The sequence below is a fragment of the Cyprinodon tularosa genome, unplaced genomic scaffold (genome assembly GCF_016077235.1).
Source record: "Cyprinodon tularosa strain WSP-4 unplaced genomic scaffold, ASM1607723v1 ctg308, whole genome shotgun sequence".
NCBI lineage: Eukaryota > Metazoa > Chordata > Actinopteri > Cyprinodontiformes > Cyprinodontidae > Cyprinodon > Cyprinodon tularosa.
In genome coordinates, this window is record NW_024039017.1 from 624,630 (window position 1) to 637,500 (window position 12,871).

A 12,871-nucleotide genomic window follows, 5' to 3' on the forward strand; every position below is an offset into this window, starting at 1 on the left:
TCCCTTTTTATTCTGGTTTATTTGAATCTAAAATTGTTATTCCATAAACCTGGGATAGGAGGATGGGTATTTCCCTTTCTTTTAACATGGTGTGATAAAAATATTTGAACCCAACTTCATGCACAGGACTAAAATATTGTGGCAGAAAACTTGTGAAAATACAATGAGAATAAAAAGCAGACGAACCATTTAAGGAAATAAAATGAAAAGAAACAAATAAAATGTGATGTTTGAGCAATAAACATTTTAACAGAGATGCTTTATGAAAATCTGCAAACATATCATCATCACCACGCATGTCTTGGTGATGATATTTGAGCATCAATGACAATGGTAGAACATTCAACTGATAAGTGCAAGCTTTTACTTCTTTACTAATTTAACTGGAAACTAAAACATGCATCAATTATTTTAGTAGCTTATTAGCCCAGTTATGCTACAATAAAACAGATTCCATTTATAGATGTCATGAACTTAAGATTTTCAAATAATTAAATATACATATATTTGTCCTTAAACTAAATAATTATAAACTTTCTTGCCTTTGGGTGTTAATCTTTTAGCATTAAGTGTTACTAAAAAATATTTCCAATGTCAGATTTCTGCTATAAAATTCTGCAATAAATTTGTTACTAAAATTATTTTTCAGTTTACTGGAGATTTAAAGTAACCTGACAACAGCCAGATGCATGTCTCGCTCTGCCCAGCTCCACTCACATACATCTGGGAACCCGCTCATTGAAAGTGATTTCCCCAACCAAATTTATGGTCTGTCCAATCAGGACGCAGGGCGGGTGTTTCCTGGATGTGACGTAGTGGAGAAGCGAGCGTTAGATTCCAACAACAATGGCGGCTCGCATCGAGGAAGCAAGCGTTAGCATTGATGCTGCTATTTCTTCTGTGTTGTCCAATCTATCTGATATTGTGTCATTAAAAGAACATCAGAGAACGGCTTTGAAGGTTCTTCTCACAGCGTCACGGGTTAGCTTCGGTGTGAGTGGTTGAAATAGCATGTCGATAAAGATGACAGACAAGTGGCTTATCCAATCATATGCAAGGAGTTTTGATAAGGCCCAGCCTTCAGTAAAGGCAATTCCTATGGTGGGTTCCCAGATGTATGTGAGCGGAGCTAGGCGGAGCGAGACATGCATCTGGCTGTTGTCAGGTTAGATTTAAAGGTCCACTTTAAAATAAATGTGCTTGTGAGAGAATGCACAGGCCCATTTCTCCCTGTGCACTCCCTGTTTAAAATGTGCTGTTCTCATAGCTCATATAAGCTTACTGTGTCCACATACAGCAGGGACTATATAGTGGAGTTTATAGTGAACTCAGTTAACTGACCGTTCAGACAGATGATCACTGCTTTTTGCACCGATGATCACGTAACTCCTCCTCCTCCGTGTTGAGCCTGCACCATCTTTGTTATTAGTCGCCACTGTCGGGTAGCGGCAGCATATGGCGACTCCGAGCCGCAGTGACAGCAAATCCCATAAAGCTTTGCGAGGACAGCCTTCTGTGCAAAGCATTGTGGGATATATCTGCCTCTTCTGAGGCTTTTCTTTCCTTCTTATACTCTTCATCGACACTTTTTCTCTTACGACCCTCGGCCATTTTCAAAGAACCGCGCTGAGAAAGGTGAGGTTCAATGACTGTCTAAAACCGTAGCTCAGCACAGATATACGCCTGAAAGTGTGCATGCGCAGAAAAATATAGCTAACCGGACGAATACGTACGACGGCCTTACTTAAACATATCATCAGAATGATTGACAGTAAGGAGGACCACTTATTTAGATGATCCACCTGGAAATAAAAGGTTGTCCTCTATACATTTAAGACAAAACACAGAAAGTGGAGAAGACTCCTCCAGAGGAGTCCCTCTGCTGCATACCTCACTCTGCAGGTCGGACACCTCTCTAACGTGCCGAGTGTCCATGGTCTCAGGCAGCACTGAGTAGATGTTCATGTTCATCTCCTTACAATCTTCTTTATATTTCACCTGAAAAGCAAAATGAAAAACAAAGATGAGAAAGGTGAGATTAATCCAGGAGTATCCCTATTTTCTGATCGGTTCCTCTGATACCTCACTAAGCATCTCAGAGACTTCCTTAGCGTGGAGCATCTCTAACGTCTCTGGCAGTTGATGGAAGAGGCTGGAGGAAAGATCTTTCTTCAGAGCTTCCCTGTACTTTCGCTGAACACAAAGAAGAAAAACACAAAAAATAACCCATAAATAAACTATGGTGTTCCACAGGGCTCAATGCTCGGTTCACTCAGTTAAATACAGCAATAGAATTAAGCTTTAATGATTGTAAATACATAAAAAGGATAAAATAACAGAGAATTTATATACATTTGTTCTTTTATGTTTGCAGTTATTGACGGTTTATAAAAACTATAACTGCTGAAAATCTAAAATTAGTACCTCCTTCCAAAAAAGTTTAAAACAAACCACTAGATTTTGTTTCCAAGTTTAAAGACGTTTCTCTTCCCATCCAGGAAGCTTTCTCAATTCAAAATGTCTGGAATAGCGTTGAGTTCCAGGCTTCATAGAGTAGCCAAACAAAGCCTTGGTATGGCTTAGAAAACATGCCAATTGAACCGAAAAAAAACAGGTCCTTCATAATGGAGAATCGTTTAGGGCTTTGTTGACCTGCAATACCCAATACTGGCCCATTCCTCTGAAAAGGGGAGTCGTTGGGTTGTCGTTGGCCTGGCTCTCTAGGAAACTTGTTTTGGTACCCTGCATGGTGATGAGGACTGAAATGATATTGGGAAGGAAACAACTCTATTGCTGTACTGTAGGTTTTTGAGACCTGAATCCACCCCCTCTGTCTGAGGTTAGTGTTTCTCTCTTAAAGGAATAGTACACCCAAAACATGATTAGCCTTCATTTTCTACTCACCCCCATGCTGAACAACACTCTGGAGTACTTTTTTGATATCTCAAATGCATCTGGAGATCTGGGAGGCTTCTTGCCGTCTGCTGACATTCAAATAATGGAGGTCTATGGTGCCCGAGACAGAAAGGTCCACAAAAAATGTGTCAATATTCCTCCATACTACTCGTCCAATGTATTCCAAGTGTCCTGAGTGGGTAGCGTCCATAATTTACTCGAAATGAAGTCATTTAGAATGTTTTTAGAGCATAAACAGTAGTGTATAGGATTTCCTAAAAGCGCGTTCACGAGTCTACGGAAACCGCGGCAGACCGAACCAGATGAAAGTGCGCATTCAGCTCGGCAAAGAACTCATGCTCTTCCTCAACACTGAAGTCCTCAGACATTTTTCTTTCGTTGTTTCTTTCTTTGCACAGGTAAACAGCACATTTCTTCTTCTACGCTTACATTATCGTCAGAGCAGACGCTGAATGCGCACTTTCATCTGGTTTGGTCTGCCGCGGTTTCCGTAGACTCGTGAACGCGCTTTTAGGAAATCCTATACACTACTGTTTATGCTCTAAAAACATTCTAAATGACTTTGTTTCGAGTAAATTATGGACGCTACCCATTCAGGACACTTGGAATACATTGGACGAGCAGTATGGAGGAATATTGACACGTTTTTTGTGGACTTTTATGGACCTTTCTGCCTCGGGCGCCACAGACCTCCATTATTTGAATGTCAGCAGACAGCAAGAAGCCTCCCAGATCTCCAGATGCATTTGAGATATCAAAAAAGTACTCCAGAGTGTTGTTCAGCATGGGGGTGAGTAGAAAATGAAGACTAATCATGTTTTGGGTGTACTATTCCTTTAACATAAATGGCTTCCTTCACACCCCTTTCAAACCACCTGCTGCCTTTGTCCAAAATGTGAGCATTCTGGTCCTAAAATGAGTGTCCTTTGTTCTTAAAGGCTGGTTTATGATCAGAAACCAGGTCGTCTGCGTGTGTCACAGTGAACGCAGATATGCCCCGCCCCCTTCGCAGACACTCTGCTGCACCTCTCCAAAATTGTAGGTGACCACAGACAGTGTCGCAGGCAGGAGGCCTCTGATTGGTCAAATCTAAATCCACTCTACACTATGTGTATTTCCTGTTTGGTACCATACCAGGTTGTTTTTTTGTATGACCGCCATTGTGAAAAACGACTCATGAAGATGGACCAGCTAGAAGAGTGAGGCGCGCGAGAACGCTGGGACCCTTTTTCCACCTGGATCCCTGCTCTTTTTCACCCTCATGTCCCTCTGTTGTTGCAAAAGCTTGCCCCCACTGCCTCACAGCCTCAGCCGTATCTAGACCCACAGCTAGGTGGTAATAACATAGGAAAGAACACTATAATATTGGGCATAAATCAAAGCTCACAGCGACACACTACTGCAGGAGGATAACCTAACCAGCTCTTAAGGTGCAGGTGGACAGTAGACTCTTGTCCGCAGGAGGCCGCTCTCCTGGGTCTGTGGAGAGGTTGTTTGGTTTATCCAACATAAAGATCAGAGCTAAGTGGTGTATGCAGCTCAGCGCAGTGAAGAATGTTCTCATCTTTACATTGGAGAAACTTTCAGTGGATTGTTTAACTTCTGTGCAATGACTATGACCTGGATGAGTGAGAATCTTCACCAGCATTAAATAACTACCATCGTCACCTGCTTTCCACCAAGCATAAGGTCCTAATCAGAGCCAGCTGTTACCTCACTGGTCAGGTCGGACGCATGCAGCGTTTCCAGCGTCTCAGGCAGAGTGGAATACAGGGAGCGAGAAACGTCCTTTTTCCCCTGTCTGTATTTCATCTACATTAAACAAATAAGGAAAAAAATAAGTTTTTTTTCTTTACACAAAAAAAAACAACTTCTTAAAATAAGAAAATAAAACAGTATTTCTTGTTGTACATATCAGGTCTAAATAAAGCTGCATCGTGGTGTGTTTCCTGTAAAAACGCCTCGATAATCATTACAAAAGTTTTAAAGAACCTTAAATAAAACCAGAAAGGAAATGTTGGTCGATCTGTTCTCACAATTGTACATTTTTTTCACTCACCTCGCTCTGCATTTCAGCGACATCTTTAGCGAACTTCATCTCAGCGGTTTCTGGCAGCTGACTGTAGAGACTCTGAGCTGTGCTCCTCATCCCGTTCTCTTTATATTTAACCTTCAACACAAAAACATGAGTTTCCTCTTTAATAAACTGGTTTCCATTTCTTTTTTTAACTCAAACATTTTTTGTTTTAATTTTTGCTGTTCTTTGTTTTCCTTATTTGTATAGGAAGAGCATTTGCTCCTGTTTATTACTGCTGACGGTTAGCAGAACCTTATTAATTCAGACTGCATTGTCTCAGCAGGATTAAAATGCAAATGTAAAAGGCTGTGACTCACATAATCTCTTTGATCATCTTTGTGATGATAATCAGAGCTGTGATGACGATTTTATGATAGAGACATCAGAAACGATGAGATGATAGTGATGCAGCTCTCTGCAGGAAGTTACGCCCGGGCTCTTACATATTTAAATACAAAATCTAAAAAAAAGCTAGTTCTGATGATAGAGATGTTGCCACTGTGACCTGATTCTGAATAAGATGAACAGAACTACAGTTCTAACCATATAAGGTGTTACTAGTAAATGTTAAACAGTGAGTGAGCTGCTGGATGGTCAGTGGATTCCAATTGGATTTGTGTCCAGATATAAAAGCTCCTCACTAATTCATATTTTACAGTAAAACAGTTTTAGCCATCATAACACCCAAGTCCACCCATATGTAGGCGGCCGACCACATAAACTGAGTTGAGAAACAGCGAGGCAGAAATCACACAGAGTGGAAGGTTAATTTAGACTTTTTCCACTTTATTTTGAGGTTTTTATTGCAATAACCATAAAAAAGGTGATAAAAAGTATCCAAAGATTCCTCACATCCATTTCTGGTTGTGCAGCAGGGACTGCATGTCACTGCAGTTACAGAACTTGAAAACGCAAAACACAGATCATCTAACTGAATAAAAAAAAAACACTAATACCCAAATTAACTTAATCATGAGGGTTTGCAAACATCTTCAAAAGTGTTTATCATTGTCATGATCCCAATTCTTATCGCAATAAAGCATTTTCACACTAAAAACAAATGATAAGATTTCTGTAAAATGTACCAGGGGGCCAGTGTGTTTTCATGGGGGAACAGAAAAGCAAAAAATAAAAAACTGGGCAAGGGATTCAAATATATTAAGAGAGTTACATGAAGTGACATTTCTATTCAGTTAAGTTTAATTAAAATGCTATGTCTTATTAGGTCGATATAGATTAATATACATGAATTAGAAATCAAGGAATAAGGGGAATGCTTTGGCGGCCCAGTGGTTAGCGCGCATGACCCATATACGGAGGTCTTAGTCCTCGACACGGGCGACCCTGGTTCAAACACCAGCTGTGGTCCTTTCCCGCATGTCTCTCCCCCTCCCTCATAACCTCTTTCCTGTCAGCATACTATTGGGAAAAAAACGAGCCACCAGTGCTGTAAAAACTCAAGGAAAACTGATAAATTCAGCTGTAAAAAAATTGAGAATTTTAGCAGATGAAAACTAGGATCCTATCTTAATTACCACTGAAACTATCACCATATTTTTTTTAAATAATTAGTAAAACAGAATTTGTAAAGAAAAAAAATGAACTAGAGCCAAAGGACCTATCAGTAACCATGTCTGTTCCAGTGTATATCATCATTAGAATTTCTTTAAAGCATTAAAGTAACAGGGGCCAGGACATGATCCACAGGGGCACTGGCCCCCGTTGGCCCCTGTATAGGACCGGCCATGGTGCAGAGGTCAAGCTGAAGCTCAACATCTGCAAACTTCATAGCCCTCAGTCAGCTTAGCTAAAGAGCAGAGAGATTGATGGGAGGAGTGACCATGGCCAAGCAGCTGCATCAAAGCCTGATAGCAACTCTAGAGTCATGAAGGATGAATCACGCTGCTCTGCCTGGTAATGATTGACATGCTGCTCTGATGGCCACTGAGTCAGTGGTCTGCATTGTGCCACATGGTGTGTCCCAATTCACCCAGCCAATATAGGCCAGCTCCTTCAAAGCCCCCCCCCCGGGTGTCGCCTTGTTGGTTTGCATGTTTCCCTCTAGAGAGCAGTAGTACCGTAGATCACCACTAGGAGGCGAGGAACCGTGCTAGCGTGATGCATAATTAGTTGTAGTGGACCGAGCTCGGCACGGTTAACTGATCCAAGTTCGGCACGGATCTGTTTTCAGAGGGTAGTGGAAATGGGGCTATAGTTTCATGTCTCAGTTTGTACCGGCCTTTCACGAGTTCTAAAACTGGAGCCGCAGTGGAGCCTTAGATTTAGAAAAATAGCTCTGCCCATGGTAAATGTTTACATTAGCATATCCACCAATGAATTTGGGTGGTTCTGTCATTCCATCATGATTGTTGGGATCTGGAGAAGTACCACCTTTCTCCAGCAGAGTGCACCGTGGGTCTCCTGGGCTGGAGCCCTCCTGCACACCTGGATCTCGTCAGCCCATCAAGGAGACCTGCTCTACTTAAGCAGCTTCCAGACCGTCCTTCAACGCCGCAGTGTTGACCAAGTTTGGAAACCTGTCTTTTGTCTGAAGCTCTGGATGAGCTTAGCCTGTTACCTGCCTGCCTGCCTGCCCTAGAGAGCCAAACCTGAAGATCTCACTCTGGAATCCACCTGCTGCTCTCAGGGAAAGAGCTTATCACTCAAACCAAGGTCTGTCACTGGAAAGTCAGAAGCTAGACGCTGCTGCTGCTGAGCACTCTGCTGAACCAACTGTCTCTGGACCCAACCGGTTCCCTCTCTCAAGGAGAAAGCCTGGACCTCTTCAAGGTATTTCCAGAAACATCTGAAACTCAACTATTCACCTGTTTAACTGGCTAATCAAACTATCCGTCTCTGCAGACGCCAGAGAATCATGCCCGGACCAGTTTCCTGAATCTAGTCCATATTATTGTTTGTGAAAACTTTCAATAAACTCTGTTGAACTTTTTATCAGTCTCCAGTGGTGTTCTGCATGTGGGTTTAATCCCTAAACCAACCATGACAATGATCTCTATACCGATGAAGGCTAATACATCAGTTTTGTACATGCTTTCTGCTGAATTGCAAAAGCAGATCATGTAAAGTCCCTTCTTCAGATGGGACATGTTGTGAATTGGCATTGCACTGAAATACTTAGCATCTTCTCTGTAGATCTGCTCTGTGAGTGCAAACACCTCTGCACCTGTTCTAAAAACACATCAGGCCCTGAGTGTGTAAAAATATTCTACTTTTCCTAGAAGAAGTCCAACTTCATCTCCTATATTTTTCTAACCTGGAACCTTTTAGTTCTGACTCTGACTAAAAGTGAAGACAGTAATTAGCTAACCATTCAATGTGCTTAAATTTAAGAAGTTTGTTTGAAATTCTGGGCGGAAAAAGAAAATAATTCAAATCTCTTAAAGAATATTTAAACAGATTATTTACAACAACAAAAAAACATTAAATAGCATCATTCTGTCTCTAGAACCAAAATAAACCAGCAACACTGTATTCAGAGAGAGAGATCAGGCTCCTAACGCTATTCTAAAACTATGTAAACCTCAAACACTAAAACGTCTAATTGTTCTGTTGTAGCATCCAGAATCTTCCTGTCATTCAGGTAAACATTCAGAGATCTGAAGCCCCAGAAGCTCTGATGGATCTTCTGCTTCCTGTCCTTACCTCGCTCAGCAGGGCGCCGACCTCTCTGGCAAAGCTGGTTTCTGCTGTTTCAGGCATGGTGGAGTAAAGGCTGCTGGACAGCTCCTTTTTCCCACCCTCCTTGTATTTTACCTGATCAGATTCATACATGTTAGAACAGAAACCTCCCATTGAATACAGAGAAGGTTCTCCATGCTGACAGCTTTGAACCAAAGCTTTGGGTTAAAGCTGGTTCTCACCTCACTGAGAAGCTCTGCAGACTCTTTGGCATGTTGTGTTTCCAGAGTTGCAGGCAGCAGAGAATAAAGGCAGCTGTTTGCCTGCTTCCTTCCTGCTTCTTTATACTTTACCTAAACACACACAAATAAACATTTTAATGCATATACCACATCAACTCTAATTATTTTACTCTGTTTATATATAATATGGTAATTATTCAGGATTTCTATAGAGTTTCTCAGTCATTCCAGTGTCTGGAAGGACCTTTTTTTGACTGGGTTTTAACTCATAAATCTGACTGTGGTCTTTAGGTCAATATTACCATTTATGGTTCCTCTATAAATTAAACATTCACTAAATATGTTTAAAAGAATAAGGAGCTTTTCTAAAAGCCTCATATCTGCTACAAGAAAGACGCAAACACAAAGTGTGATGAACCCATATGATCATTTCTAGAGAACCCAAAGGGGGAAAACAGTTTTTTTGCTCTAAATCTCTCCTCCAAACAGGCGTACATCACTCTGCAGCTCTGACAGATGTTTGGCCAGCTGTGTCTCTGTGGTCTCAGGCAGCCGATGGTACAAACTGCTCTGAATCTTCTCCTTCACACCTTCCTTGTATTTCACCTGCAGGAGAAGATGATGCGTTAATTCACAGCGAACCTCAAACCTGCAAAGTACAAATTACATTTTTATTTCAGTTTCCTTTTTCCTTGATCGTACAGGCAGGCTGTTTAAAAAAAAAATCAGTGAAAGCTGCTGCATTTGTGTCAGAAAAGCCTAAAATTGGCTATTATCATCCTCTTTAGTTCAAACTTTGTTTTCGATTTAAAGATACTAATTTAGTATCAATATAAAGTTATTTTTTTTTTACCAGCTGTCAAACCAATCATATGATCTTTGCCCTGTTTCCACCATCTTTATTTGGCTTTTTTCCACCCTTCTCAGCCCTAGAGTGGGTCTCATTAGAGAGAAGGGTCAAAAAGCAGAAACAAAAACATCTAAAACAAATAGTGGCGTGGAACAGAGCCAGAACAAGTAGAACCAGAGGAAAAGGTTCAGTAGTTTGTTTATTTTTTTATTGGACCAACAGATCTGTATAAAAAATTCAAAAAAAAATCCCGCTGTTATTATTTGTTATATTATTTATGTGGGAACTTATATATTAATAAAAACAGTTTCTTGATATTCCAAACAAACTATCGATTATAAATAAAACTAATAGGGGTAAACCCACAGATTTGTTCTTTTAATCTAAATCTCAATCTAAACATCTGCTCCTAAAAGCAGTGCTGCCATTTAAAAAAATCCTCTCTATGTCTTCACATTGTTTGTATGAATAATCATTTATTCAGTTATTCAGTTAAGAACATTTACAGTTTTTGGCATTTACTTAAATCATATTTAGTTCATTGTTTCATGTTAGCAGGGTAGGGCATACAAAAAAATGGTGATAAAGTAACTAAATATGGTTAAGAAAATGCCAAAAACGGCTGCATTATTTTTTTCATAATAGATTATATCAAAGCAAACAGCCTGATTTTTTTATTTATTTAATCTTAGATTTACCAGGAAATAAATCCATTGTTATTTGGAATCTCTTTTACCCGGATGTGAACATCTTATATGCAGGTATGAAGTTAAAACAGGAGTTACACAGAGCAAACTGCACACCTTAGTGAATTCACCTCACGGTCTTTCAAAGAAGTGCAGTTAGCCCTTATTTAACGAAAGGAAAAACGAGTTGCCTCTAATAGAAAAAACTTCCATTCATTGAAAAGTATCTGACACATTAATACTGATCATAAATTTATATGGAAAAGGAGAAAACCCTGAGAGCAGAGTAACAGGAATATTTGATCCTCAAATAGTCACAAACAAAGTTTATTATTTAATATCAGGTTTGAAGTTCTGAGTTTGGAGCGAGGGACAGACGGAGCAGTGTACCTCGCTCTGCAGGCTGGACGCCTCCTTAGCGTGCTGAGTTTCAATGGTCTCTGGCAGGACAGAGTACAGGTTGATGCTCATGTCCTTCAAACCTTCTTCTTTATACTTCCGCTGCGACAGTAGAAAAAATGCAGAAGTTCAAGGTCAGAGGAGCGTCTACCATTCAAGTAATTCAAGGAACATTCAAGCATTTTAAACCTATAACAATCCAGGCAAAGTAGATCCCACTTCCACACATTTAGAATGTAGATTTTATGATCAGACATGCAAACTGGCATTAAAATCATCTTTCTGATGTTTTTCTATAGGTGTTGTACCTCACTGCAGAGCTCAGATACTTCCTTTGCCCGAGCCGTTTCTATGGTTTCTGGAAGCAGAGAGTACAGACACGAGTTCACAGCTTTCTTCCCTGATTCCTTGTACCGCATCTAAAAAAACACACCATATTTTTAACCTTTGATGGGGATTAGAAAGTCCTAAAACATCTCCATGGTCTTCCCGTCCTCTTCATCTCACCTGACTCTGCAGCTCAGCAACACTTTTAGCAAACTGGGTCTCTGCTGTTTCTGGTAGCTGAGAGTAGAAACTCTGAGAGAGGCTCTTCCTGCAGCCCTCCTTATATTTACTCTGAAAGGAGATTGTGGAGTTAGGAAGCTGAGACAGAGGCATTTCTTGCTAGAAACAAGGTTCAAATGTATTTAACATCCTCAGGCAGAGAGACAGGGCTCTGAAGCTCAGTACATACTTTTATACAGCAATTCCCAATACACCCACTCTCCCTTGGAACTATCCCACCCCCTACATAAAGAAATTTCTCACACATGAAAAGTTTGTGATTCCCAAGAAAAAAACACTTCAATTCACAAGGACATAAATTTTAGCCAGATAAACACTCAGAACAGGTCTCCCGTTCATAGCAAGAAGGAGGCTGTGTGAACTCATTCTTATCTCTCATGACCCTCCCCTCACCCTTGTCTAGGGTAGGGAGGCAACTGCTTTCTGTCATCCCCAATCTTAACTCCAGTTTATAGACTGGTAATCCTAATCCAAATCATCTATTTGGATTAGGGATGGGAATCGAAAACCGGTTCCTGTTCAGAACCGGTTCCGTATTTTTCGATTCCATGGCATCGTTTGGCAGCTCTCTGAATGATTCTTTTTTCGATTCCCGCAGCACCAGAGCCTAGAGCGCCGGCTCTGGGGAGCACGACTTACGTCACGTTTTTTACGTAAGTTACGTAAGTTACGCAAGTTACGCAAGTTACGCAAGTTGGAAGAACTATTCGAGGAGGAAGACAACGTGCTGCGGTCAGTTTGTGAATCAAAGCCCCGTCTTTCCTTAGCCCAGAGGGTAGATCAGGAAAATCCAGCTCTGTAAAAGCTTGCCCTCCATCCCCTGCAGGGATAGCGCCACACTGTGGTGGTGGAACAGGCAAGATACGCTGCCCTTGCTATCTGGACTGGCTGAAAACTACCTCTGTGTGCAGGCTTCCTCCACCCCATCTGAGAGGGTGTTCTCCACGGCTGGAGACACCATAAGCCCTGAAAGATCCCGTATCCTTCCAGAAAAAGCAGATATGCTCATCTTTCTGCAAAAGAACTGTTAATTTTCCCTACTACTGTTTTATAATTAGTATTTTTTGTTATTTAAAATAGTTTATTATCCCATCATTCGTTATTAGACATTGTTGGTTATTAAGTTTGTTCTTGTATTCATTTTTCATTTAAACACGGATGTTACTCCAGTTTCACATTTCCTGTGGACATCTTGATCTTGTTGAGTTTGTAAGATTGTGCAATAGTTAAGTAAACAAAGTTGATGCTGATAATCAAACTGTTTGTTCTCCTTTTTTCCCAAAATTGGAATCGAAAAAAGAATCGATTAAGAATCGAATCGTTTCATAGAATCGAAAAGGGAATCGGAATCGTGAAAATCTTTTCAATTCCCAACCCTAATTTGGATGTTATCAAAGTGTGCTGTAAAGGGGCTTTTGCAGATGGCATGGTGTTCTTGTACCTCACTGTGGAGCTCTGTCATCTCTCTGGCAAACTGGATCTCTGTGGTGTCGGG

General features: G+C 40.7%; 1 protein-coding gene across 3 annotated transcripts in view; it reads right to left on the reverse strand.

Annotated features, from left to right (window-relative positions):
- The window catches only part of nebl (nebulette), a 170,978-nt gene that overhangs the window by 80,476 nt on the left and 77,631 nt on the right, over positions 1-12,871 (reverse strand). Inside the window, exons 1-3 of one of the 3 annotated variants that reach the window (XM_038292111.1) lie at positions 4,630-4,643; positions 2,083-2,193; positions 1,891-1,998 (exon numbers count right to left, since the gene is read on the reverse strand). The exons of the other annotated variants lie outside the window; for them this stretch is intronic. Coding sequence (XP_038148039.1) covers positions 1,891-1,998; positions 2,083-2,121 — 147 coding nt within the window. The 5' untranslated portion in view covers positions 2,122-2,193; positions 4,630-4,643. Of the gene's footprint in view, positions 1-1,890; positions 1,999-2,082; positions 2,194-4,629; positions 4,644-12,871 lie in introns of those variants that run through there. 3 annotated transcript variants of the gene reach the window in all.